This window comes from Capsaspora owczarzaki (assembly GCF_000151315.2).
Source record: "Capsaspora owczarzaki ATCC 30864 unplaced genomic scaffold supercont2.8, whole genome shotgun sequence".
In the NCBI taxonomy this organism is placed as follows: domain Eukaryota; class Filasterea; order Ministeriida; family Capsasporidae; genus Capsaspora; species Capsaspora owczarzaki.
The window spans coordinates 283,939-310,459 of record NW_011887299.1 but is presented as its reverse complement, the minus strand read 5'-3'; the positions used below and the strand labels follow the sequence as shown (position 1 = coordinate 310,459).

The 26,521-nt window shown below is 53.6% G+C and overlaps 9 protein-coding genes across 9 annotated transcripts; 5 read left to right on the top strand and 4 right to left on the bottom strand.

The window, feature by feature from the left end:
- Nucleotides 1-216: 216 nt before the first annotated feature.
- Nucleotides 217-2,415, top strand: CAOG_05034 (alliinase domain-containing protein). The gene is made up of 7 exons (XM_004346669.2): nt 217-362; nt 454-505; nt 582-694; nt 771-1,152; nt 1,246-1,396; nt 1,500-1,896; nt 1,995-2,415. Exons 1-7 carry the CDS (start codon nt 228-230, stop codon nt 2,229-2,231), a joined length of 1,467 nt encoding a protein of 488 aa, XP_004346719.2. The 5' UTR covers nt 217-227; the 3' UTR covers nt 2,232-2,415.
- Nucleotides 2,416-2,457: 42 nt separating this feature from the next.
- CAOG_05033 (hypothetical protein) lies at nt 2,458-3,917 on the bottom strand (the record flags this gene model as incomplete). Its single annotated transcript, XM_004346668.1, has 2 exons — nt 2,458-3,514; nt 3,664-3,917. 2 exons carry the CDS (start codon nt 3,915-3,917, stop codon nt 2,458-2,460), a joined length of 1,311 nt encoding a protein of 436 aa, XP_004346718.1.
- A 438-nt stretch (nt 3,918-4,355) lies between these two features.
- Nucleotides 4,356-8,042, bottom strand: CAOG_05032 (3-methyl-2-oxobutanoate hydroxymethyltransferase; the record flags this gene model as incomplete). The annotated part of the gene is made up of 7 exons (XM_004346667.1): nt 4,356-5,513; nt 5,849-6,218; nt 6,321-6,526; nt 6,621-6,770; nt 6,858-7,001; nt 7,110-7,306; nt 7,898-8,042. 7 exons carry the CDS (start codon nt 8,040-8,042, stop codon nt 4,356-4,358), a joined length of 2,370 nt encoding a protein of 789 aa, XP_004346717.1.
- An 853-nt stretch (nt 8,043-8,895) lies between these two features.
- CAOG_05031 (hypothetical protein) lies at nt 8,896-12,040 on the top strand (the record flags this gene model as incomplete). Its single annotated transcript, XM_004346666.2, has 5 exons — nt 8,896-9,024; nt 9,113-9,327; nt 10,066-10,360; nt 10,456-10,530; nt 10,631-12,040. The coding sequence occupies 5 exons, from the start codon at nt 8,896-8,898 to the stop codon at nt 12,038-12,040; spliced, it is 2,124 nt and encodes a 707-aa protein (XP_004346716.2).
- Nucleotides 12,041-13,369: 1,329 nt separating this feature from the next.
- On the top strand, nt 13,370-14,552 carry CAOG_05030 (hypothetical protein; the record flags this gene model as incomplete). The annotated part of the gene is made up of 2 exons (XM_004346665.1): nt 13,370-13,390; nt 13,506-14,552. 2 exons carry the CDS (start codon nt 13,370-13,372, stop codon nt 14,550-14,552), a joined length of 1,068 nt encoding a protein of 355 aa, XP_004346715.1.
- Nucleotides 14,553-15,008: 456 nt separating this feature from the next.
- Nucleotides 15,009-18,844, bottom strand: CAOG_05029 (hydroxymethylglutaryl-coenzyme A reductase; the record flags this gene model as incomplete). The annotated part of the gene is made up of 5 exons (XM_004346664.1): nt 15,009-15,432; nt 15,500-15,629; nt 15,787-18,228; nt 18,347-18,458; nt 18,575-18,844. The coding sequence occupies 5 exons, from the start codon at nt 18,842-18,844 to the stop codon at nt 15,009-15,011; spliced, it is 3,378 nt and encodes a 1,125-aa protein (XP_004346714.1).
- Nucleotides 18,845-20,516: 1,672 nt separating this feature from the next.
- CAOG_05028 (farnesyl-diphosphate farnesyltransferase 1) lies at nt 20,517-22,806 on the top strand (the record flags this gene model as incomplete). Its single annotated transcript, XM_004346663.2, has 5 exons — nt 20,517-20,543; nt 21,199-21,308; nt 21,421-21,837; nt 21,954-22,397; nt 22,507-22,806. Exons 2-5 carry the CDS (start codon nt 21,213-21,215, stop codon nt 22,804-22,806), a joined length of 1,257 nt encoding a protein of 418 aa, XP_004346713.1. The 5' UTR covers nt 20,517-20,543; nt 21,199-21,212.
- A 257-nt stretch (nt 22,807-23,063) lies between these two features.
- On the bottom strand, nt 23,064-24,301 carry CAOG_05027 (hypothetical protein). Its single transcript, XM_004346662.2, has 2 exons — nt 24,012-24,301; nt 23,064-23,865 (listed from the first exon to the last, which is right to left on the bottom strand). The coding sequence occupies exons 1-2, from the start codon at nt 24,141-24,143 to the stop codon at nt 23,143-23,145; spliced, it is 855 nt and encodes a 284-aa protein (XP_004346712.2). The 5' UTR covers nt 24,144-24,301; the 3' UTR covers nt 23,064-23,142.
- Nucleotides 24,302-24,470: 169 nt separating this feature from the next.
- Nucleotides 24,471-26,346, top strand: CAOG_08853 (hypothetical protein; the record flags this gene model as incomplete). The annotated part of the gene is made up of 2 exons (XM_011272205.1): nt 24,471-24,513; nt 25,031-26,346. Coding segments are annotated over 2 exons (1,359 nt in total), but the record flags the coding sequence as incomplete, so codon positions are not given.
- Nucleotides 26,347-26,521: the final 175 nt, after the last annotated feature.

The window sequence follows — 26,521 nt, the reverse complement described above, 5'->3', positions numbered from 1 at the left end:
GCTGCATTCATCTGCGCGCTTAGTGATGATGCATTGGTGTTGGAAGAGCTCAACGAGGCGAAGAGCGAAATGAAGCGACAAGCCGACTGAGATGAGAGTTTGAACGCAACGCTCCCGAGGTCATGAGTAAATAAGCACTTTGGTACACCAACTTGCGATGAATCTATCACGAAATTTTGCTTTTGGAAGAGCTTAGCTCAGAGAAGCCTCAGTCTCTTTCAATCCCAATGCAAGCCCAGCTGTTCCCGCTGCTGATCCCGCTGACGCTGCTGCTCCTCCTTGCGAGTGGCGGCGCCATCCAAGCGGCCAATGCTCAAGTCAACCTCTGCGACAGTCGCCCCAAAGTCGACCCGTGCATGCCCGTATGCCACAAAAGCCGAAAGCCGAAAGCTGGGGGAGGGTGGCACAAATTCAATCCATTCTGATCATGCTGAATGTTCGTTGTATTGCTAGGGCGGATGGTGGGATCCCTTGCTTGGATCATGTCAAGGCTACGACGGCTCAGGCAAGAATCCTCAAGGGGCGCCGGGGAAGCTTTGGGGAGGGGGAAACTTGCTGCTCTCACTTTTGACGTGCTTCAGATTGCTTTGCGTGCTTCTATGGTCCCAACTGCAAGTCGTTCAATGCATCAAGCGCTTGTCCAGTGGACTCGGGTGCCGGTCAGCCAGTGCTGTTCCGTGAGTACTGGGCATCGGTAAGCAAGAAAAAAAAAAAGCGCCACTTCCATGCATTTGGTCGCTCACCGGAAAATTTCACCGGAAATTTTGCAGACCGGTCTACCCTGCGACGCGGTTCCCGCAGACTATCGCACACCGTACCAGCTGCTCAACTCGGAACAACCAATCAAGCCTCTGGCTGACGCGATTCGCAGTTTGCATCGGCTTGTCGGAAACGTGAATGCAGAGAATTACACGATCGTCCCGACGTACGGCTCCACCCAGGCAATGATGGCCGCGTTGTACGCCATGACTTCTCTCCACGCCAGTGCAGGTGGTCAGTTGCAAGTGTTTGCGCAGGCTCCGTACTATGCGTCCTACCCCAATCAAGTCCTGTCCACCTTTGCGCCCGTTGCGGGCGGTGTTGCCACTGCCGCCTGGAATCCCCTTGCCGATCCGGCTGCTTTGTCGACAGTCGAGATTCTGACCTATCCAAGTAACACCAGGCAGACATGTTGTGTGTCCGTGATGCATAATGGTTGCCTCAAGTCTAACTTTAACGCTGTTGGTGAACCCTTTTTTGCAACAGACAACCCGGATGGAACATTGCGTCGTCCCCTCGTGTCGGATCCGACCCGAGTCATCTATGATTGCGTGTACTATTGGCCTCATTACCAGAACGAGTCTTCGTTTGTGCCGCTGGACAAGGACATTATGCTTTTCAGCGCTTCCAAAATGACGTAAGGCGGTCCAGCTTCTTTGACAGCTGCTCGCGCTTGCTTGGGAGGGCGATTTCATGCACTCACAACATGGAACATGTACCTGTCTTCCGTTTTGACGCAGGGGCCACGCAGGCTCGCGCTTTGGCTACGCTCTCGTCAAAAACGCCACCATCGCGGCAATCATGCGCGAGTACCTCAGTTTCTCCACAATTGGCGTCAGCATTGACACTCAGTTGCGTCTGCTGGACATTATTCAATCACTCGTCTCCTCTTTCGCCGCGGAGGCGCCGGCACCAGCTGTGGACGCTGGGGCAACTCTCAACCCGTACTTTTCTTTCGCGCAGAGCCGTATGACTGCGCACTTTACGAGCTTGGCCAGTGTGTTTGAGAGCAACGTCTCTGCGCACCAGTACACTTTCATCAATCGCCTGCAAGGCGGCGCCTTTGCGTGGATCCAGTGCCCGCCCAACTATGACTGCTATGCCTTGTTTGAGCAGGTTGCCCTGCTGGGAAACTCGGTGAGTGAAAAGTGCTACGAGCAGGCATTGAAAAGCGTAGAGTAGGGTGAGCGGATTTTGCGCTCACAAGTTGGCTTGTTGGGGGTTTCTTTGGACAGGGAATTCCGTATGGAGCAAGCAGCAACTTTGTGCGTTTCTCCATGATGATGCCCGAGTCGGAGTTTGCACAGCTTCTCGGTCGCGTGCACCAGCGTCTCTACGAGGTTCCGCTGCCAGAGTTGACGGATGATTTGCGTGCCGATTTGAAGGACAAAGCGGCTTACATCGGCCAACCCAAGCTTCAAGGACGCGAGCAGCTTCTTCGGTCTGCCGCAGAGCTCCAACGACTGATGTAGACGAATGCTAGGCCGTCGTGGTGTTGATTGAAAGTGCCTGGCATGTCACTGCTTCGTTGTCATGCTGGTTGCAGTCTTGTGAATAACAAACGAAGACACAACCAAAAACCAAAAAAAAAAAAAAAAAAAGGCAAATGTGATGGAGTGTTGCTGGTACATCTCGCCTAGCTTTCCATTGAATGTAGTAGATCTATCCTCTCTTGAACTTTCCAACAAAAACACTCACTCACTTGGCAATCAGGCCAAGAACAACATCACGAAGAAGCTCATACTCTGCCCAGTCGTTGTAGATTTGAGCACTCAGTCGAATAAAGGAGCGACGCGGCGTAGCAGCCTCGTTGACCCAGACAATAAGCTCAATCTTGTGCCGGTCGCGAAGGTCGCAACGCAAGCGGTGAGCAGCTGCATTGTCGAGCAATCCCAGCGCAGGTGGCAGTTCGACCATCGCCAAGCTCGTCATCATGGAGATCGGGGTGGGCAGCTGGGTTCCAAACGCAGCTGCCAGCATTTGGGCAGCACGCACTGCCATCGCGTTATTCCGTCGATAGATGGCCATGTTGGCGAACGGAGACTGCGTTGCGTTCTCCACGTCTTTATTCCACGACAGGTAGAACTGAATCGCGCGAGCCACTGCCAAATACGCGCTGTAGTCGCGCGTACCCGTCCAGCTGCTCTCCCGGGGAAGCCCAAGCTTGTAGTTGTGTGAAACGATGGGGTGGTGGAGCGACGCTTGCAGCGAAGGCTTGGCAAAAAAGAAGGCTGCGCCAGGTGGTGCAAACATCCACTTGTGCAGGTTGGAGCAATAGAAATCAGCATCCATGGCCTCCAAATCCAGCGAGGGACAGTTGCCGACGGCATGCGCACCGTCGACGAAAATCTGGTCGACACCGCGAGCACGGCAGCGCGCAATCATTGTCGTGACCGGGACCAAATACGCGGGAACGGACGTAATGTGGTCGAGAGCCACCAGACGCACCTTGCTCGAGCCACACGCATCCAGACCGGCGTCCAGGGCGCGGAGAAGATCGTCGTCGCTCGCAATCGGGAATGGATTGGGCTGAATGACCAAGCGACCGCCCACGCGCTCCACGATATCAATGAAGATGTTCTTGACGGCGTTGTACGTCGTATCGAAGAGCAGAATGGCGTCGCCTCGGGCATACACGCCGGCGGTGAACTTGCGAGCGATGGATTCGGCGACAATCACTGCCGCAGTCGTCGCGTTCTCCACCAGCGTGATTGCCTTGTGGTTTGGGTAGTTGATCAAGCGCGCGATATCGGTGCTGAGGCCCGAAGAGAATCGACCAATTTCGACCATGTGAGAACCAGTTCGAGAGAGAGTTGACGAGTGACGAGTGAGTTCAAGTTTCTATTGCCAACGCCCATCTCCGACGCTGCATTCGACTGCGTTGCATTGCGTTGCGTTGCGTACCACACGGCGTCAAGACCTTGGCCTTCAATGAGCTCATCAAAGTACATGCGGTCGGGCTGGGCCAGGAAGCGCATGTACCCCTCGAGCTGAGCATCGATGACACACTTTGGCGGGGCGCCGAACGAGCCGTGGTTCATCCGGTGCATCCCAGGCTCAAAGTGCGCATAGTGCGTGGCTCGAATGGCAGCAGTGTCGTTAATGTCCATCGTGGACGCGGCAGAGGCAGCGGCGGCAGAAGTGGATCCGTTCGACATTCGCAGCGTGGGGAATTCTGAGAAAGGTGACAAAGAGAGGGGAGTGGAGGAGACAAAAGTCGGTTAGATTGCTTGTTTTTTGTATTTGCACTTTTTGTTTGTGTGGCACCGATTTACAATTGAAGACTGAGCTTTGTGTTGATTTTCGGATTCGGAATTTAAAGCAGGAAAGGTTTGAGCACTACTGGATGACAAGTGTGCGTATTGATTGAGGCGAAGCCGAGATGTGTGTTGAATAGATACAAGAATATGAACAGTGGCAATTAAAAAAAGGTGTGGATGAGGAGGACAGGAGCTTTTGTCAGACCCAGAGCGGGGCTTTTTTTGTTTTGTTGTTTTTGATCCGCTCCGCTCCGCTCCGACGTGGATTTGCAGAAACGTTGCCCTGGCCAAGCGAACATGAATCAATCGACAAGAAGGCCCCCATTTTAAACGGTCTTATGACTGTTGTCGATTGACCAGCAGCGTCAAGAGGGAATTGAGGGGCGAGCGGACGTGATGCTTTGTCGCAGCGCGCGCCAAAGCGCCGTTGATGAAATCAACTTCCGTGACCTGGTTTCGCTCGACATCTGTCAGCATGGAGGATCGGTTTGTTGCCGTGCGCTCGGCCACCTGCATGGCTGCCTGGAAAATGATGGCCGATGACCACAAGTGCGGCGATTGCGTGTCGGCGAAAGCGGGAGTCGGGGCAACGCCGCTGGCGTTTGCAATCGCTGCGCACTCGTCGGCAATGTCACGCGCGGCAGCCCTCAGCTCTTCCACCGCGGCCAGCTGTCCGTTTGGGACGCGCAGCAGTGCCGTGAGAGGGTTGATGACAGCGTTGACCATCGTTTTTTGCCAAGTCAGCGACGTGGCAGCCTGGGCAGGGACATTCGAAACGGTAGCGCCGCCGTACCGCAATGCATCTGCCAGAAAAGCAAGGATTTCTTGATGGTTTGATGGCTGCTCGCTCGAGGAAAGTGGCAGTGTCAAATCGGGACGCCCCGCCGTGACTTGCACGACACCGTGGTCAGTCACGCGCGCTCCACTCCAGACAACTCCATGAACAATGGTCGAGGCGAAAGCGTCAGTTGAGGAACGTGATGCAGACGCGTTGGGCGAATAAGCCAAGGTGGACGCGAGGGTTTCGGTGTGCCCAAGTCCGTTTTGCAACGAGAGCACGACAGCGTGCTTTGTGGAGCGCTGTTGGAGCACATGGTGGATGACACGGGCAGCGGCTTGCGTGTGCTGTGACTTGACAAGAACGACCAGAGCGTCGATGGAGGATGGCAACGCTTGCAGTGCGGCAATCGACACAGGATCGACCACAGACCCCGCAAGCGCGGGCACATGAAGAGCACGGATCGAGGAAGCAGCGAGCACTGCAGCGTTCTCGGCTTGCGCAGTTGCGGCCTTGAACGTTTGAGCAACACGCTCGCCTTGCAGCTGGACGCCCCGAGCTTGAACAGCGTCAACAACTGGCTTCCACGCGTCCGCCAGCCAAACAGTCAGCTGGGGAGATGCGGCGAGCAAGGTAGTCATCACCAGACCCATTGCGCCTGCTCCGAGGACGACAATGTTGCGGGGAGTCGCGGGCGCGGCAGTAGCGGTGCTGCTCTAGAAGGCGGGAGAGAAAGGGGGGGGGTTGAATCAAAGAGACATGGCGCCGAAGCGAGATCAACGTCAAGGTCGCGTAAACAACGACGAGAACGGAGAGCAAGAAGAAGAAGAGGAAGAAGAAGAAGAGGAAGAAAACCAAAGGGGAAACCAACAAGGTTTGCGTGTTTAGCAACACGCTCGACGGCAGTGAAAGATTACAGAACGTGTGCGGAGAGATAGGACATGAACAAATGACAGGCGAATTGGCTTGAATGTACGAACGGGATGGTTGCTGGAAGAGAGAGGGTCGAGAAAAAGGAAACGAAAAAAAAGGGGGGGTCTCACAGACGTACAGCAGAGGTGCGGGCCAACGACGAATAACCGCGACTAATGATGCGCTGTTGGCCGCCGTACGTCGTGATGAGTTGCTGCTTGACAGACTTTGAGGAAAACAGGGCCTGCAGGGCGGCTGGATCGATCTCGTGAACGTTGACGGGCTTCTTGGAGTCAGCATCCACGATGGGAGCAGCCGAGCCAGGTTGATGCGGTTGCTGTTGCTGCTGGTGTTGGTGTTGAACACGCTTGAGGAACAGGTTCCATTGCTCGTCATTGATTGGGTAGCAATTGGCTGGCGCAGGGAAGGAGCGCGCCTTCACCTCTTTGGTGTAGTTCTGCAATGCAGAGATGATTTCTGGCGCCATTTTGGCGTACTGCTTGCAAAACCTGCGGTGGGGCGTGAAACAAGGAGAGCAGCATGACATGGACAATGAACAAAAAACAAAAAGGGACAACGAGCGAGTTTTGCGGGTTTTGGGACGGGCTTACTTTGGCACAAAGCGATCGAAAATTCCAAGCATGTCGAGGTACACGAGGACTTGGCCAGAGGTTTGCGGACCAGCGCCAATGCCAATCGTAGGCACGGAAATCTGCTGCGTAATGTACTCGGCAACCTTGTCAGGAACAGCTTCGACCACAATGGCGTAGCAGCCGGCATCTTCGAGCGCTTGAGCGTCCTCGAGCAGTTGGGCCGCCTGTTTTGAAAAAACAACAAATCAGGGTTGGAAAAAAAAAAACAAAACTGACAGCACGCCATGTTTTAACCGCCAGAACCAAAGCATCACTTACTGCTTCGGCGGTCTTTCCTTGAACGCGAAACCCACCCAGGGCCGTGGCGCTTTGTGGTGTCAACCCAATGTGGCCCAGAACTGGAATGCCGGCACGAACGATGCGGCGGGCAACGTCTGCCATCTCAACACCGCCTTCGAGCTTGACCGACTGGTGCGCGAGAGTGGAGCAATCGTGTCAGTGGTGGATGAAGCACCAACAAAGCCCAACAACGAACGATAAAAAAAAACCACAAACCTCCATGTTGCCCTCCTTGATGAACCGGGTCGCATTTTCAACGGCTTTATCGGCGGAAGACTGGTAGCTGCCAAAGGGCATGTCGCCGACCAGGAAGGGCTTTTTTGCGCCTCGCGAAACTGCTCGGCAGTGGTGCAACATTTCCTGGAAATTGTAAGCCGAGCGAGGCAAAAGAAAAAGTCAGTGTCAGGTCATCCGGCTCAACCAACCAGGACACTGGACAATCACTGCAACGATGTTGGCGGGACGTACATCCATTGTGATCGAGGTGGTACTGTCGTAGCCAAGCGCGACCATGGCCAGGGAATCGCCGACAAGAATCATGTCCATTCCGGCCATTTCAGCCATCAGTGCGGACGGATAATCGTATGCAGTGACCATTGCGATGGGTTCGTTCTGCTTGTGCATTTTCTTGAGATCAATGATGGTCCGTTTTGTTCCGGGTGACCCTGCGCAAGCCAGCCACACAAATCATGAAATTGAAGCAAAGGTGAGTTCCGCCTGTTGTGTCTGTGATGAGCGTCTCGGTCTCTGTCTCTCTCTCGCTCCCACCACTACCACCACTATCACTAGATGATGATCTAGTCTAGCAAAGCCGGTGCTGTCCATCATGCAGGCAAACCATTGGCAGCCGTCAAGGGCGCATTTCAACCCAACGGCAGCCGCTCTCTCTCACAAGCGTTGTGCACTCGACGAGCAATGCCATCATCATGAGCAAACGTCGACACACAACCAACCGTCCCCACAGATCGCTACGCAGTCAAATCACCCGTTGCAACACCAGGAAGCCCAAATCAAAAAAAAAAAAAAAAAAAAAAAAAAAAAAAAAAAAAAAAAAAAAAAAAAAAGGCCGAAAAGCAAAAATCACGTTTCGCGAGCGCTGTTCCGTTCGGATGTGGTGAGGGTTCAGGGAAGGGAAGGGCAGAGAGTGAGACGAAGGAGAGAGAGAGAGAGAGAGAGAACTCTCATACGCAATGCAATGGGTGAAGTGATGATGGAGAGAGCGAGAGTGAGCGAGGGGGTGATCGGGTTGGACGCACCGGTTGTCGGCGGCTCCATCGGCCGTGAGCTGTAATGACGGATGGCACAAGTCATTGCGCGTGGCGTGCTGCAGGTGGATGAGGCTGATGAGGCAGACGAGGCAGAGGCAACGCGGCCCAGTGCAGACAGAGTCAGGCGCAGCATTGCAAAAGGAAGGCGGGGGGAGGGGAGGGGAGGGGAAGGGAGGGGAGGGGTGTTGTGGGTGCTGGAAGTGAGTGGGCGAAAAGTGAAGCGGGCGATAAATAAAAAAAAAGGACTGATTTCTGAAATTCAGTTCGTTTTCGGATTTGGAAATGGAAAGAGCCGAAAGAAATGGTGGTGCTGCGTCACAAGAGAATGACAGAGATAACGAAAGAGATGAGATCGAGATGGCGAAGAGCTGGAGAGGCGGACTGGAAAGGAGCAGATTTTACTGAAATTGAAATTTGTAAGAAGCGCTCAAGAATCACACCTCGCCCCACACACACACACACACACACACAAATGGCAACCAGAGCGCAGCAGCGCAAAGAGTGTAAAAGGAAGCAGCAGTGACATGGAGGCTTTTGCGCTCGGAGATTTGTTGGGGAAGGAGGAATACGCGTCATGGCTTGCTCAGCTTTACCATCACGTTGCACCAATTTTTGCCAATGTTTTTGTTGGTTTCACCTGGAGGCATACAAAATCGTAAAATCGTGTCCAAGTAACTGTTATGACCAGAGATCGTTCCACGAAGATACGAGGAATGGGTTGATGATGAGAGTAATAATAGAGAAACAAGAGACTTCACTTTTCCAAAGCGACGAGTGAACACAGATACACATCAATCCATGACAGTAACTCCATAGTACGGAATGGAATTATGAATCCAAACAAAGCAACTGACATTTTGAATATCAGAGTTAGTCTTTTTTGTATTTTTCTTGTTTGATCATCTTTGGGTGCTCTTCTCAGCACGTTGGCGCGAGAAAAAGCTGTGTTTTCACCATTTTCCATCCATTGCCCGTCGACAGCTCGAATGACCACCACCCTATCGCCTCTCCCTGCTTCTGAGCAGATGACACACCATCCGGACACGCGGTTCCATCATCTGGCTGAGGACGCAGTGAAGCCTCTGCCTCTCGACATGCCCTGGATGGCCCACTCGGTAAAGCAAAACTTGAACCCATCGCTGTCATCATGTTATCTTGCAGAGAACCGTTCTACAATGAAAATCTTACATGAACTTGACACAGTTGGATGACACATTCTCCAGCTCTTCGTCAGAGCCGACGACGAATGCCGACTCGAAGGACAGCAGCAGCAGTCTCGATTCGTCGTTCGAGCTTGCCTGTCAAGACGTCAAGCTTGCCTGTCACGACGACGCCGCTACTGTTGATGATAGCGAGGCACAATGCACTGAAGATGACGACGAGGACCAGTGGACTGACTGCGACGACGAACTCGAGTCGTACACACAACTGCAAGTTCCTCGCATTCAACGCGCGTTCATCTGCAACTCATTTCCCGCCATATCTTTTCGCGGTTTTTTTTTCTCAACCCACGCCTCCTGGGAGACGTCGAGACGAGACTCCAATGCGTTGATCAAGTGTCATTGGCATTGCGTTGCGATTGTTAATGGTTCTTGCTCGCCGTTGGAATCGACAGTCGGCAGGAGGGGATGGCGAAAAGAGATGCTGGAAATGGGATGAAACCCCAATGATGCAGTGGTGAGATGCGTGGATGTACGATCTTCTCTGTCTGTCCATGACAGAATGGCGTGTTGCTGATTGATGTTGTTGGGTGTCGCTATGGCGCAAGGGTTGTGCGATGCGCTCTTGGGCTTCGCCTTTGTTTTCTTGATTGTTTTTTTGTTTTTTTTTTTTTTTTTTACTTTTTGTTTTTTCCTTTTTGTTTTTCTCCTTGTTGTTTGTTTTCTGCTTTCCTTCCAGTAATCCCGTTGCTCTGTTGACCATTTTGATTTTGATTGTGTTTTTTGTTCCTTTTTTGGTTTTTTTTTTGGGGGGGGAGGGGAAGGAGGGGCAGAGGGAGAGGACGGGACGAGGTTGGAAGTTGGTGTTTATCCGTCATTTCGTTATTTCGTTGGCAAGCGGCAGTTGGTTGGTGATGAGTGTTTGAGAACAAGCGACTAATCGCACAAAATGCTTCGAATGTGTCACAAACTCTGTTCTGTCTACGCATCATACAGGATTCTGGAAGCGATTGGTCAATTGCGGGAGGAAATGGGCGCCGTGGAGAATCGCTTTTCACAGAAAGTGGACGACATGGAGAATCGCTCTTCACAGAAAGTGGACGCCATGGAGGAACGCCTTACAGCGCAAATCAAAGACGTGCAGAAAGACGTAAAAGATGTGCAGATACTGCAGGGTGCGATGACTGAAGCCCACTTTGAGGTGCTGACGCGGAACTCGCAGCTCGTGTACAACATGAAGTTCGCTTCACTCGAGAAGGCGCTCAAAGCCGGTGTCGCACTTCTGAAAACGGTAAGACTACCAGGAATAGCCTGCTGCAGTTGGTGTTCGTGCGTTCTTGGCAACTCATCGTCATTCCTTCGTCTTTTGATCGCTGGTTTCACCAGAATGCCCAGAGTGCAAGCCTGTTTGAGCTCAAGGACGTCCAGAGCCACACCCGCAAGATCGCCAAGCGGCTCTACGTAAGTCAACACAACACGTTGAAAGTTGTGAGGGCGATCGTCGTTCCCACAGTGCAGCTGAACATTACTTGCGTATTCTTCACTATTGAACCTGTTACAGGACTCTGGCGACTTTCTGCGTTTCATGTACGAAGTCAACTCAGTGGTCGAGCAGTTGCCTGCAAAGAATCAAGAGGCACTTGCAGCTCTGTTCGAGAATGCCGAGACCAATGCGAACGTGATGTTCCAGGATTCGGAGAGAAAAGGACGCTCTCGTTCTGATACAGAGTGGGCCTACATCAAGAGCACTGTCGTAGTCGCTGGCACGCCGTTCCCAAACCTCGTGGGTAAACCTGCCCGCGGGGACAAACCTGCCGTCCTGGGCAACCCTGCCGTCGTGGATCAACCCCTCGAGGCAAAGATGCGCACCATTTGGCTTGACTTTGACAATTGCGACAGCCAGGCCGCCGTTTTTGGAAAGCTGCTTCACGATGCTGCAACAGAGTTCCAGGACATGTGCAACAAGGCTACCAACTCTGCCTTTCCGCCGCCATTGTCTCCCAAGCTTCACGACATGCTCTGCGGCAAGCTCGGTCTCCTGGTTGCCGTCAACATCTACACTCGCTTGAAGCCGACGCTCAATTTGCATTTGGGCGAAGTGGAGTGCGATGCCATGGCACCACTTGCACTTGACCCTGTGCAGCCTCGTGTTGGGGTGCAACTGGTGGAGATCAAGCGCACTACAAAGTCAGTCGAGGCTGCTCAGAGACAGCTGCTGATTCGCTCGGCACTGTTCGTTGCGCTCTTCCAGCTGATGCTGCGGCAGAAGGAGACACAGATCCCAATCCGGATTCAGGGGCTCTTCTTCACGACGACGACGACGACGACGACGTCTGGACACCTCGTGCCCCAAGACCACTACGATGAAAAGATCAAGAACGTGCTCCGTCAAGAGTTCAAGAACAATGTGTTTGGGGACGCGAGGACGGAGTCTGTCCCAGAGCTGTCGTTTGCCATCTTCCCTGAGAGTGAGTTCAAGCGCGAGATACCCGCTTGGGCCGCTTGTTTATTTGAAGCTTCCTCGACCTCCGCTGAGTCTGCTCCTGTCGAGACCCCTGTCGAGGCTCCTGTCGAGGCTCCTGTCGAGGCTCCTGTCGAGGTTCCTGGCAATGCTCCTGTCGAGGCTCCTGTCGTTCTGCCTGACGTTGTGGTTGACGCTCCTACTGAACAGCAACATGCTCCTGCCGCCCTGTCGGTCTTTGCTCCTGCTGCTGCTGCTGCTGCTGCTGCTGCTGCTGCTGCTGCTGCTGCTGCTGCTGCTGCTGCTGCTCCTGCTGCTGCTGCTGCTGCTGCTCCTGCTGCTGCTTCGACTCAACGTCGTCGCACACATGCTGCATTGGAAGCGAGCACGTCGAACTCAGTGACCTCGAGCGAGCATGAAGAGGAGTTCGACGACGACGCTCCTCGCCAGCTTGCCAAGCGTGTGCGTCTGGAGTCGACTGTGGTCGATGATGGCTCTTCCATGGAGTAGTTGAGACCACTTTGTGCTTCCTGTTGCCTGTCTTGCTCGCTCTGTACCGCTCTTTGCCTTCGTGCACCAACTGAACGTCTCTTTTGCCCGCGGCCGATCGTTGCCTGTGCCTCGATGGATGGCGATTCAGTTGTTGTTGTTGTTGTTGTTGTTGTTGTTGTTGTTGATGTTGATGTTGATGTTGATGTTGATGTCGATGTTGATGTCGATGTTGATGTTGATGTCGATGTTGATGTCGATGTTGATGTCGATGTTGATGATGATGTTATTGTTGTTGATGTCGATGCAGTTGATGCAGTTGATGCAGTTCCTCCTCCCTGTTGCAGCCCTATCGCATTGCTTGTGCCTCGCGTGTGTTGTTTGTCTAGCCCTACCACTCAAAAACCCAAAAAAAAAATAAACTCGTGTCGTGTCTTAGTGGCTTGGAAATTGAAGTCAAGACCTGAGGTAAACTGCAGCGTGATTTACAGCGGAACGCTGAGGCATTGCTCACCTGTACACCACAAAAGACATGTTGCTTGTGATTACAATTGATAAGCATGCTGTCATGGCAGAGAGTGGGACAGACACTGTCGTAAGGAGCGACAAAAGCCCAACCGCGTTGCACAAGCTACTCAGACGCGAGGGTTGAACCGATCAAGATTTACTGTTGGCACATTGTCACGATAAACGAAACACGCCCACGCATGTTGCAGACAAACGCCATGCGACATGCCCAGCAAGAAGCTCTGCAAACTTGAAAGCAAGCACAGAAAGCAAAGAACTCTCGCGCTGAGCGCTGATGTGAACTCCAGCTCGCCGAAATAAGGCTTCTCTGAATTTTTTTATCCTTAACAAAGCAGTTGGTGGTGAACAGAGGCAAACGCTCAAAGTATGCAAGAATTGTCGGCAGGCCGAATGCGATTGCAGATTGCAATCGAAAAGAAATGAAGCCAGTCAGTTAAACATTTTGTACGGTTTGAGCTCCGACCACCTCCTAAACATATAAAATACACGGAATCTTGCTGTTCAATCATTCCCTCAAAATTTCAGCTTTCTGCGACCTCTAGTGCCGCGTCTATGGCAAAATTTGCCACGGCAATTCGAATCGCTCGCGTTGATCCGTTTCCAAACGACCCAAAACGCCCTGCATTGCAATAAAATGATACTAAAACATATTTCAAGCAGATATCGACTGGTGTTATGAGATGAGCTTGCTGTCTGCCTTGGCAATTTGATCTCCGGATTGCCAAGCCACCGCCGTCCACACACACACACACACACACACACTCTCTCTCTTATGGTCCGCCTCGAACACCCAACGACACCTCCTCCATTTCCATTTCCATCATGACTTCCGATCGAGTGATTGTACAACCTCGCCCAGTCCCCCTCTTTTCATCATCCCCTTCTCAAAGGATTCAATCTCTTTTGCTCTGGTTTTTTTTTTCTTCTTTTTTTCGATTTTTGGAGTTTTGTCATGCAGGTCGGCGATCTGCGCTCGTCGTCCACGGGGACTCTCCAACCCAGTCACACACATCACCAGCAGCACCTTGGCGAGTCGCTTGAGCATCAGCAGGAGCAGCAGCAGCAGCATCGGCAACAGCAGCAACTCAGCGAGCTCGCAGCCACTGCTCGGGCTGGGCACGTCGATCACCTCGTCCGCTGCGACCACCAGGTCGGCGGCCACAAGCCCGAGGAAGGCAAAGGGAAGCCGCTGTTCCAGCAGGGGGCGTTCGTCTTCAAGCCGCTGCCGGTGGGCGATCCGCGGTCGTTCCACGAGCTCTTGTTCTACGAGCGCATCTTTGACCTGAAGACGCCGTCGACGCCAGGCACTGCGGCCATTGCGCACGAGATGCCGCTGCCACGCAGCGAAGACGTTCAAGAGTTGCGCTTGCTCGTGCCCAAGTTTGCCGGCGTTGTGCTGGCCGACGACGACTCTGTGGAGGACCTCACAAAGGGGAACAACAGCTACCTCAAGATGGAAGATACGTCCGCGTCCTTCCGGAAGCCGTGCATTGCGGACATCAAGATGGGCATTCAAACATGGGGAGAGAATGCGTCAGAGTCAAAAATCGCCAAGGAACGCGAAAAGTACCCGCCACAGCAAACACTCGGATTTCGAGTGGTGGGCATGAAGGTGTACAATGCCACCACAGACGTCTTCCAGCCCTATGGCCGAAAGTTTGGCCTGGGCTTGGACGAGAGCACCGTGGCCCAGGGCTGCCGAACCTATCTCAGCACGGACGGCGGTGCGTCCATCCAACGGGAGGTGCTTCAACTCATTCTTGTCAAGCTTCGCGCCATTCTATCCTGGTTTGAGCGCCAGCGGTCGTTCCGATTCTATGGAAGTTCGCTGCTGCTGACCTACGAGGGTGCCGCACAGGCCGGAGCACCACCCGCAGTTGACGTGCGAATGATTGATTTCGCCCACGTCTTTCCAATCGTTGCGTCCGACAATGGCAGCCTCGGCCGTGATGATGGGTATATCCATGGCCTCACTACCCTAATTCGAGTATTAGAGCAGCTTTAAAACGTTGTCGAGGAGGTCGTTGGGTTTGCTTTCCTTCTGCCATTCTTTTTTCTTGTTTGTTTCGATTCAAGCAAGTGTTTTCGCTTTTTTTTTTGTGTGTGTGTGTGTGTGTGTTGTTGTGCTTTGTACGGTTGACCTTGTTGTTTGTTTGCCTTTACTGTTTGGTATCGCGTTTTTTGTACTTCTAGAGCTTTGTCTCCGCTTTTTTTTCTCTCCTTTTTGACGCCTCCTTGGTGGCGAATGCTTCGATTTGCTCCAAAGTATGGCCGTTCACTGTTTTTTTTTTTTTTTTTTTTTTTTTTTTTGGAGTTTGCCCGTTGGAGACTAGATTTGAGAGAACATAGAGCAAACCGACAAACAGACTTTTCCGTGTTCGATACTAAACAATAGGTCGTATTCACATTAACGTTGAAAAAGAAAAACATTCGAGGGAAAGAACATAACAATGGGTGAGAACTAAGACTTGATGCAGCTGCCAACAATTGGCGCGGAAGCTGGCGCTTGGACGCGAGGCAGAATCATGACACCTTCGAGCGATCCGGGGGTGGCGGGAGCGGAGCGCGTCAGATTGGCCAGACTGCCTGATCGGCTGGACGAGTCCAGCAGGTTCTGGCTGGAGCGGTTGTGCGTCATGTGGCTCTTGACCAAGTGACCCGCAGCCAAAGCAGACATGAGCGACAGCTCGCCAGCCATAACGGACGCGCAAATGACCCTTGCGAGTTGCTGTGCGTTTTGGCCGGGATTGGTCTGATGCGCACCCTTCACGCCCAACATGGACAAGCACGCGCTCTGTGCGGGCAGTTGCGTGCCGCCACCAATGGTTCCGACTTCGATGGAGGGCATAGAGCAGGTCATGAGCAGGTCTTTGCCGCCGTTGATGCTGTTGTCGAGAACGAAATTTTGGCGACAGTGAGTACTTGGCACATCTCGCTTCACCCTCTCCCAACCGCAAAGGCAAGTGTTTGCACCTCTCCATCAATGTCATGCAGTTCGAGCTCTCAACATTCTGGGCGGGGTCTTGACCCGTAGCGATGTAAATGGCAGTGACAATGTTGGCAGCATGGGCGTTGAATCCACCTACCAAAGAAACCAGAAGCAAAGAGAGTTAGTGCTGCGCTCAACTCGACAGCTTGTCAACAAACGATAAAGGAAGACATATAACAAGAGCAAAAAATTAAAAAAACGAAAACAAGAACAAAAAAGGAAAAAAAAAACCAATCAAACAGCTGCCTACCGATAGAGCCAGCCATGGCAGATCCAATCAAATTCTTGGACATGTTCAAGTCCACGAGAGCAGGGATGCTGGTCTTGAGAATCTTGGTGACAATGTCGCCAGAGATGACGGCTTCGCAGACGACCGACTTGCCGCGACCCTGAATCCAGTTGATGGCAGCGGGCTTTTTGTCGGTGCAGTAGTTGCCACTCAAGCTGACGACCTCAATGGTGGGGTAGTGCTCTTGGAGACGAGCCAGCGCCTTTTCGGTGCCCTTGGAAATCATGTTCATGCCCATGGCGTCGCCAGTCGTTGTCCGCACACGAATGTATACAAGGCGGCCTGCGATGGCAATGTGGACATTCTGGAGGCGAGCAAAGCGACTGGTGCTGTCAAAGGCGGACTTGAAATCAGCAAAGCCTTCGGGCGAGTCGAGCCACTGCTTGAGGTCGGCGGCTTCGTGGACGGAGGTGGCGCGAACCACAGGGCCGCGAGTCATGCCGTCGTTCAGCAGTGCGCTGCTCACACCACCTGCCATATGCAGGGCCTTGCAGCCGCGATGGGTGCTGGCCAAGAGGCAGCCTTCTGTGGTGGCCATGGGAACAGTGTACTCGACGCCGTCCAGCAGGAGGGGTCCGACAGTGCCGACAGGGATGGGAATGTACCCGATAACGTTCTCGCAGCACTGGCCGAGGACCTTGGTGTAGTCGTAGTTGGTGAACGGGATGTCAGCAACAGCGGCGGCGGGGGTGACGCCCGTGTTGCCGTTGGTGCCGAGGCCGTGGGCCGACTGTTTGGTCAACTCGCGAGCGGTGAGGAGGCGACGAATCTCAACGCCATGTTCGTACGTATCGAGGGCCTTCTCGAGGTTGTAGGGCTGAATCTTCTTGGCGTCCACCAAGGCGATGATTTCGGCATTGGTCAGAGCAGCGGCGCCGAGAGCAGGGTTTTCGAGAATCTTGGCGCACTCGTCGACGGGGCGAGTGGCGGCGGCCGAGGACGATGCTTCAGTCTGTACACGAGGGACGCTGCCTTGGACGAGGTCGGCCACGACCGCAGCCTCAGAAAGAGTCTGGGTAGCAACGGCAACACCAGTGACGGCATTCGACGACTTGAGCGTGGGGAAGATCCGTTCGACAGGAGCGGGCGAGACGCAGGCAGACGCGGCGGGAGTCTCAGTGTCGTCGCCGGCCAGCGAGAACGTTGCAACGTGACGCTCGAGCTTGATGGGCTTGGGAGCAGCAAGCGTGACGGGCGCCAGGGTGGGAGAGTCCGGCGCCGAGGCGCGAGACGAATGGGAGACGGACAGAGCGCCCTCACTGAGGTCTTCGCCGACGAGGCTCAGCATGGACAGCGAGCGCCCAGGGCGAGTCGGCTCAGAGTCGGAGGCGGACAGCGGCACGGCATCAACCGCAGAGGTCGTGATGCGCGGCGCGGCACGAACTGGAGCTGCGGCGCTGGCGCGAATCTCATAAGCCTTGTCCACAAAAATGTACTTGATCATGCAAATCAGAACGAGGGTGACGACCATGGCCAGAGCCGCGGGCTCGCCGTACGAGAGGGTATCGAGCACGGCGTCTCCGACCGTGAGGCACGAACGTTGCATGGGGCCAAAGAAGGCCAGCTCATTGCACATGTCGTGAACAAACGTGACGGCATCGGTGTACGGATCCAACGGAACGGCCGAAGCAGGGGCAGCGGCAACGGTCGTAGCAGCAGCAGCAGCAGCAGCCTGAACGGCGCTTGCTTGCAGGTTGGTCGGGAGAGCAGTTTCTTGAGTGGGAGTCGAAGTCAGGCTGACCGGGTTGAGCAGATTCATGAGAATAACGCCGACAACAACAATCAGCTTCATGCGGTCGTTGGAGCCAGTGGCTTGGTCGGCATCCGTGTCAACAGCAGCCATCCACTGCTCGAGCTCGACTGCTTGGGTGACGGAGGCGGTGACTGAGCGGGAGGCAGTGGCTTGCGGCTGCTGGGCCAGAGCGTCAGTCGGCTTGGTGGTCGATGCGGTGCGCTTGATGTGACGGCGCTTGAGATGCACAGCAAGGGCGGCAGGGTAGAACGAGTGCATCAAGATGTAGTTGACCACAACTGCCAGGGCACCGTACAGGCAAATGTCGCGCGCTTGTGGCACACCGGACAGAGTACCGGCAAGCAGAACGCCGCTCATTCCGGCACATTCAAGAGTGGAAGAGTATGCCAGGGATGAAACGGCCTTGGCGACGACGCTGGCCACAGGCGAAGCAGCCGCGCTCGACGTGCTCGACGAAGCAGTATCCACTGGGGTTTGCATGTCGAGGCGGTAGACGCGGCGCGCCAGCGTGTAAGCGCTTTCGAGACCAATCACAAAGAAGAGGAACGGGATGGCCTCGCTGAGAACAATCGACGCGCGGATGCCAGCATAGTGGAGGAGGCCAGCAGCCACGAGGAAGCTGCTAAAGACGGTGATGACGGCAAAGCAGCCTGTGCAGCAGCAGCAGCAGCAGCAGCAGCAGCAGCAGCAGCAGCAGCATGAAATGTTGAGTTTTCGAGTTTGTTCAAAAAGCACAAACCTCCAAACAAGTGAACAACATCCACTCACCAATCCAGTACTTGGAGCCGAGCTTGCGCATCTTGGAGTACATAAAGTAGACGTACAGAATGGTGATGCAATTGCAGGTGATGAGGAGCAGGACCTCCGAGGATTTGACACCCTGCAAAGTGTTGTTTTTGAGTTTTTTTTGGTTTTTTTGTGAGTTCATGCAAGCGAGTTTTTTTTTTTTTTTTTTTTTTTTGTTTCTGTTTGGAAAGGTCAGAGCGAAGGACTCACCTCTTCCCAGTAGGTCATGTTGACAACGCCCGTCGAAGAGCTGAACGAGCTCCACGGGGCATGGCGCGCACCCTTGCTGAGCAGCTTTTGGTTGAAAAATGGCGCGGCGCCAATGGCAATGATGATGGCGAAGGCAAGGAGGGCCTCCAGCGGGCGCGAAGCCACGCGCTTGATGTGGTTGTGGAACATGCCGAGTGCGGTTCCTGGCTGTGGTGCTCGGACTTCAAAAGTTGGCGTGGCAGAAGAAGCAGAAGAGGATGTGGCGGCCATTTCTTGATTTAGATTTGGAAAAGAACGAAAAGGACAAACCTGCCAAATACATTTTCAGAGTTCGAGCAGGGGGGGGGGAAGGGGGTGAGCACCGAGGACGGAACGCGTTATAAAATCATAGCGATTGCAATCGCAGTTCTCATCACGACTCATATGCACGCCAGCAGCTCAAGGACAAGGCTTCTCAACAGGCAGCAGTTTCCTTTTTCAGCGAGTAGTTCTAAACTCTTTGCGTACAAACACCAGCTCCGTTCCTCTGCTCCAAACCCCCCCCATTGTCTTCCAAAATAGCTTTGCGTTTGTACTGAGTTTTCAACAAGCTCCGCAGAGCGAGCACTATCTCGGGAACGCATTTTCTACGCTGGGATGCGAGCGTGGGATGTTTTGGGCGTTTTGTGTTTTGGACCGTTTTTTTTCTTCTTCTTGTTTTCGACCCATTCCAACAAGAAATCCAACTCAACCGTCCCACTGTCATCGGCTTAATTTTGTTTCAAAGTAGGACGAGCGCACCCCGCGCAACCCACAGCGCTTTGGACCAGCGAGTCCAATCCACGAGGTTGCGACATGTTTGAGAGTGCGTTTTCGGACAACATGAGGAGTTCGTGCGATTGCGGCTCCCTCTTCCGCGCTCCCAATCATCATCAAGAATTCAACAAACATGCAAGCACACCGATCGATGGCTGGCTTTGCGTATTCAATGGCGGAACAAACCACCGTGACACGCACAAACTTTTGGGCGCGCGTCACCAGAGACCCATTGAAACGGATTGAAATGGCGTGAGTTTTTTTTTTCTTCAGTTTTTTTTTGGGTTTTTTGGTTTTTTTTGCCGCTGTTTTTCTGACTTGGTCCCTTGCCTCATCGCCAATCGCCACCTCACCCCCCTTTTTGAAAGACAAAGAAGAACCTCGACACGGAATAACGATACCGTTTGCTGGAGCCAATGGATGGTGTTCATGTTAAAAAAAAAAGCAGGGAGGTTGAAAGGAGCCGACCGAAAAAGATCGCTCTACCACGCGAGCGTGATGGCACGCTGGGACACGTCGCTTTTTCTCTCGCGGCCAATGCAACGGGTGCAAGTGTTGTGGTACAGTTGGAAGCCAAATGTCGAGGTCAAATGAATGTGTGCGATTCGTTACCTCAACAAAAGAAATTGCAATGGAAAAGTAGAAAAAAAAAAACCGAACGGCAAAACAGAAGAAAAAAAAAAAGGAAGAATGACAAAAAGCACAAAAACAAGAAAAAAAATTCCACGATCAAGTAGATTGATGACACGTTGCAGAGACCAGCGACATTACAATTCAAAAACAATAGAGTGGGGATGATGGAACAACAGCGGTCGCAGCGAGATGAACAGAAAAACGCGAGAAATCCAGCGGTTTCTTTGAAACTACCTCCGAAACAACCAGCTCCTGGTGTGTCCTTTTCTCCCTGGCGTTCGGCGCTGTTGCTCGGCTGTGGAGTAACGCCCAGGTGACTACACTCTTTCTTCAAGAGAGAGCGTGGCAGGAGCGAGCAGCAGCCGCGCACAAGCAGCAGATGGCGTTCAAGTTCAAACCCCAAAGTCAAAAAAACCGAAAAAAAAAGCGCGTGAGGAATAAGCGATACGATTGGACGCTCAATCCCATGAAAATCACACCATGGAACGAAATAAAGAAAATCAGTCGTTTTCTTCTGCTGTTGAAAATTTCCTGTTCTTATGTAAGGTTATTTGACAGAGTTTTGTGTGGATCTGTGCTGGGAGTAGGAGAAGGCGAGGAGAGGAGGAGGCGGCGGTGGCGCTGGAGCGAGAACAAAAGAGCGGCGGCCCAACGCTTCAATGCTCAAACACGATAAAGCCCACCACCACTCTCGAGTGACACAAAAGACGAGCAGACGTTGCTCGCATTTGCAAATGACGGCAAACTCTCCAACACACCATGTCGAGAGAGCAAGGCAGTGAAACGTCGAAGGCGTGGACACGATCGTAGGGAGCTGAAACAACAGCCAAGAGAAACGCCGACAGCGTCAACCACACGTCAACCTGATGCGTTCGCCCTGTCCGCCTCCCTCCACCTGCGACACCAGTGACACAACCTTCTACTCACTCCTGTGTCTGATCTCCACCTGTGAGAAGGAGGGGGAAGAGAATCGAAAAAGGGGGAAGACGCCAAAGCTTCAATCATCCTCTGCGAATGCAAAACACACATGCGTTCATCACACTCCCTCCCCGCCCTCCTGCTCTCCTCCTCGCTTGCCCGGTTTCGTGTCGCTTTTCTTCTTTCTCTCTGAATGATTTAGCAAAACGAAAGAATAGCAACACGCTGGACCATAAAACTCATCCTTCTTGATTTGTCACTTGCGGTCTTCGCGCCAGATTACACAAAAACAATGGCCTCACTCATTCTGCATCCCGACGAACTGTGGGCACTGTGCAAGTTCAAGTTTCTTGGCGGCCAGCAAGCCATCATGCCCAAGAACGACCTGGTAACAAATAATGATCAAAACAGCAGCTCAGTACACAGCTCTTGCAATTGCTGAACGATTGTGGCCTGAATGAACTCTAACGTTTTGGTGCCAAAAATCATTGTGCTTGTAGTCCGCTCTGCCAGAATCCATGCAAAAGTGCTACCGTTTGCTGGAGGCAACAAGCCGATCGTTTGCTGCCGTCATCCAGGCGCTGGACGGCGAGCTGCGCCCGGCCATCTGCATTTTTTACCTGGTGTTGCGTGGACTGGACACGATCGAGGACGACATGACCCTTGCCAACGAGGTCAAAGTCCCGCTGTTGGTTGACTTCCACGAAATCATCTACAAGACCGGCTGGACGTTCAATGGCAACGGGCCTGATGAAGCCGACCGCCATCTGCTGGTGGACTTTGACGTCGTCATTGCAGAGTTCCTCAAGCTCCGCCCCGCGTACCAGGAGGTCATTGCTGACATTACAAAGCGCATGGGTCTGGGCATGAGCAAGTTCCTTGGCGCCCAAGTGCACACCAAGGATGATTATAACGAGGTGAGCCGGTTGTATTTTTTGTGTTTGATTTGGGTTTTTTTTTTTGGTTTGTTTGGGTTTGTCTGGCCACCGTCACTCACTCACGTTCAACTCTACTCTCTGTGTCCCTTTTGCAGTACTGCCACTATGTCGCTGGCCTCGTCGGCATCGGCCTGTCCAAGATTTTCGCTGCATCTGGGCTCGAGTCGGAGGCGGTTGGCACGTCCGAGCACCTGTCCAACTCCATGGGCCTCTTCCTGCAAAAGACAAACATCATCCGCGACTACTTGGAAGACATTATCGATGGTCGCATTTTCTGGCCGCGTGCCGTGTGGATCAAGTATGCCCCCAACGGCAAGCTCGACGATTTCCGCGCGCCCGAGAACAAGGCGGCTGCCCTGGCGTGCTTGAACGACCTGGTCACCGACGCGCTTGCGCACATCCCCGACGTGTTTGCCTACATGTCCAGCCTCCGCAATCAGTCTGTCTTTAATTTTTGCGCCATTCCCCAAGTCATGGCCATTGCCACTCTGGCGCTCGTCTATGACAACCACCAAGTGTTTACTCGCACGGGCGTCAAGGTAATGTAGCAAGTTGTTGCGCGTGCGTGCAGTTGGAGAGAGCGAGAGAGAGGCGTGTGGGTTGGAATCTGGCGTCAACCAACACTGTTTTGCTCCAATGCTTTCGTAGATTCGCAAGGCTCTCGCCGTCAAGCTCATGATGGGTGCAACCAACATGCCCAATTTGTACGCAATTTTCGGCGAGTTTTTGGCAAACCTAGAGTCGCGCGTGCGGACTGAGGATCCTTCGTACGAGGCAACCGTCGCTGCAATTGAGCGCGCAAAAGTTATGCTTCGCGCAGGCTTGATTGCATGCCCTTCGCAACCAGAACCTTCTGCCTCGGCGAAATATTCCCAAGCCGCGTTCGCTCTTGGCCTTGTTGCAGCTGGCGTCTGGTGGGCTCGCCGCGGGACTGCGATTGCTGTTTAAAAACAAGAGAGAGAGAAAAAAAAAAGCCGGGTGCGCAAAGTGACGTGTTGAATAGAAGGCCCGTTGTTTTGATGTGATTGCGTTGTGATTGCCTTTGGTTTGTTGCCATTCGAGTTTGTCATTAATCTACCTGCATTTCTGAAATCCAGCTTTTGGTTTCTTCGCCAACAATTTGCTCAATGTATGGGTTGGAAACGTTGTCAGCTTCATCAAACGATATCCAGAGAATAGAGGAACAACAACAAAACAAAAAAAAACGCCGGTTTGTATTTTGTTGAATTAAAACCCGAACAGAACCAAGAGATAAAAAAACAATTACAGTACGTTCCCCTTCATCTATGCCACGGGTGGTGGCGGAACGTCTCCTGATGGAGCAGCAGCAGCAGTAGCATTTGCAGCAGCTGGCGCGGGCTCGGTTTGCTCGCGATCCACTATCCGTCCTCGGGCCAGCTGCTTGGCAAACGCAGACTTTGTGTCAACGCGCTCTTTGGGCATGGCGCTGCCTTCTTTGAGCGCCTTGCGTGCACGAGCGACGGCGGCAGCCGTCTCCTTCTGCTTGGCAACCACAGCGGCAGCGGCAGCCTTGACATCAGCACGCTGGCGAGCACGGCCGCGAGCGAGCTGCTGCGTTTCCTCCTGGATTTTAGCAAGCGCTTCTTGGGCCGCCGGCGTAGGTCCTGCAAGCTGGAGGCTGTCAACAAGCTTCTGCACACCCTCCTTGCGTCTCAAGCGCGCGGCCAGGCGCGGCTCGTTGCGCAGCGTTCGTGAGTTTGCGCTGAGCGTCGGCACGATGAGCGTGTGCGGCACCGTTCGCTGGTACTCCTCGCGCGGCCGGCGGGCCTTTGCCTCCGGCTCCGCCAGCGGGTATGAGAACTCTGATCCGAGGGTGACATAGGCCTTCTTGTACCCCTTGTTGAAGCGCAGCCACCGGCCGTGGATGCGCGAGAGGCTGCCCATCACGTTGACCGTGTTGACTGCGAGCACGTCCAAACCGTAGATTGATGCGAGGTAGTTGCGAATGTCAAACTTGGTCATTTCCTTCGGGACATGGAAGACGGCCTAATCAAGCACGAGCAAGGCGGCAAGGATCCAGGGAGGACAAGGGAAAAGCACGATGGTCAGTCTCAAAGGCCAGCGCAGGACAGATCTCTCTCGAGCGTTGTCCACTCCTTCTCCTTCCCCTTCCCCTTTTCCAATCAGCTTGCCTGGTTTCGCGCGACGGGGATGCCGGGCTTGACGACCTTCATGTACCAGTTGGGCAAGAAGACCTTGTTGTTGGAGCGAAGCGCGCTCTTGGCTGCCTCGACGGCCTTTCCAGACCATCCGACAAGCGACATGCTGTTCAGGGCTGGCTATAGGGTGAGCGAACGAATGGGGGGAACGGTGCCTTGGCGAGTGACGAGAAGGCGCAAAAACGAAGAAGGGAAAAAGCGCGCGTGTATGTCTCAACGGAAATCCAGCCAAAACGTCCCCAAAAAAGAAAAAAAAAAAAAAAAGAGTGTGAAACGCTTGATTCGAATTCGCTCAGACAAGCATTAACATAATATAACTGAACATTCAAAGCAATGTTTTATTCGAATGTTCAGGGTCAAAATGGTGGAACAAAATCACCATTGCAATTGTTTTTGACTCTCACTCTTTCTAACTCATATCAAATCTGAACAATGTCAAGAGGCTCTCCTGACTCGGCATTGACTCGAGCTCAAGGTAACATTGAAGAATTTTTCCCCAGCCTCACGCCGTCTGACCGCTCGCTGTGGCGTCCACGTCGCCGCGACGCCTCCCCTCGCTGCGGAATCTGACACAAAACGATATGCGGCATGCGATTGGCGTCAATGAGGGTGGGGGTGCAATGGACGGTCGAGGTGTTTTCGACGCGCAAAGTGGGGCGTTTGCGGACGAGCGAGTTTTATACGCAGGTACTCACAAAATCGCCCTAGAAATTGTTGGTCTCTTTGCGTTACTTTTCCTTGACTTTTTTTTTTTTTTTTTTTTTTGATGGAGAGAACATTGTCCCACATGACAACTCGCCTTCCCCCCCTTCAACCCACCCCCCCTTCTTCCCCCTCTTCTGATTGTGATGCAAGTCTCGTATGTGCCGTTGTATGGTGGGACCAAACCTCGATCGCAAGCAGAGTCAAACTTCGATTTCACTCGTGTGTCGACATCGCTCATAACCCTTCCCCCCGCTTCCCCCCCCCCTTCCCTCCCTCGGCTCCAACAGAGCTGATCGACGTCGGCAAGAAGCAGGTCGCCATCGAAATCCTGTCCGATGCCATCAACAACAAGAAGAACGCCTGGAGCAAGACGCTCGACGAAATCATGATCAAGCTGATTGATCTGTGCGTCGAGACGCGCAAGAGCAAGCAGATCAAGGACGCGCTGTACGTCTACAAGCAGGTCTGCCAGCACATCAACCTCGCGTCGCTCGAGGTCATCGTCCGCCACTTCCTCACGCTTGCCGTGTCGGAGGCTGAGAAGGCCCGCGAAAAGTCGGCCTCGTCCGCGCAGCTCGCCGACATTGAGGACTTGGAGGCTGCAGAGACCCCCGAAAGCCTCATGCTCTCGCTTGTCAGTGGCGAGGGCACCAAGGACCGCACCGATCGCGAGCTCTTGGCGCCTTGGCTGCGCTTCCTGTGGGATGCCTACCGCACTGTGCTTGACATTCTGCGCAACAACGCCAAGCTTGAGGGTCTGTACGCCCACACGGCGCGCCATGCCTTCTTGTTTTGCATCAAGTACGCCCGCAAGACCGAGTTCCGTCGCACCTGCCAGCTTTTGCGCGACCACTTGGACTTTATCCAAAAGTACTCGCACGTCCTGCACGCCGTCAACCTGACGCAGCCCGAGTCGCACCAGCTCCACCTTGAGCTCCGCTTTGACCAGCTCAACACGGCCATGCAGCTCGAGCTCTGGCAGGAGGCCTTCAAGGCGATCGAGGACATTCACTCGCTCATTGGTCTGTCCAAGCGCGCGCCCAAGCCCCAGGTCAAGGCGCTGTACTACCAGCGTCTGACCCAGGTGTTTTGGAAGTCGGAAAACCTGCTCTTCCACGCAAGCGCATACCACCTGCTGTTTGTGCTCTCGCGCGATTTCCGCAAAAACCTCCCGCAAGAGGAAGGCCGCGCCATGGCCAACGCTGCCGTGCTCGCCACCCTCGCCATTCCGATCGCCAAGGCTCGCACCCAAGCTGAAGAGCACCTCGCGCTTGACGAGAACGTGGTCGAAAAGTCCCGCCGCCTGGCATCGCTCGTTGGTCTGCAGGTCGCCCCGTCCCGCGAGTCCCTGATTGAGGACTTGACTGTTCGCGGCATTGCGCAGTTTGCTTCCCAAGAGCTGCGCGACCTGCTCCAGTGGCTCGAGTTTGAGTTCCACCCGCTCCACTGGAGCAAGAAGGTCGAGCCCATCATTGCTCGCATCAAGAGCGACGCCCGCCTGCAGCAGTACGTTCGCCCGCTCCAGAACATTATTGTCATGCGTCTGCTCCAGCAACTCGGCCAAGTCTACAACACGCTCAAGATTTCGCACCTCCAGGCCATGGTCCAGTTATGCAGCCGCTCGAGCTTCGAGGCAGTTTATTGTCGATGCTGTCAAGTCTGGTAGCGTGCCCGTGCGCTTCGACCACCGCACTCAATCTCTCAGCTTTGGGTTCGGACGTGTTTATCGGCCGAGCGCACAGCACCGAAGGACGGCACGGCTTCTTCAGATCGCTGCG

Bases quoted from the DNA above. Each gene is read 5' to 3' on its own strand.
- CAOG_05034 (XM_004346669.2), top strand. From the start codon at position 228: ATGCAAGCCCAGCTGTTCCCGCTGCTGATCCCGCTGACGCTGCTGCTC. The intron at 1,397-1,499 runs GTAAGGCGGTCC...GTTTTGACGCAG, and splicing joins TTCAGCGCTTCCAAAATGAC to GGGCCACGCAGGCTCGCGCT. The intron at 1,897-1,994 runs GTGAGTGAAAAG...TTCTTTGGACAG, and splicing joins TTGCCCTGCTGGGAAACTCG to GGAATTCCGTATGGAGCAAG.
- CAOG_05027 (XM_004346662.2), bottom strand. From the start codon at position 24,143: ATGTCGCTTGTCGGATGGTCTGGAAAGGCCGTCGAGGCAGCCAAGAGC. The intron at 23,866-24,011 runs GCAAGCTGATTG...GTGCTTGATTAG, and splicing joins TCCCCGTCGCGCGAAACCAG to GCCGTCTTCCATGTCCCGAA.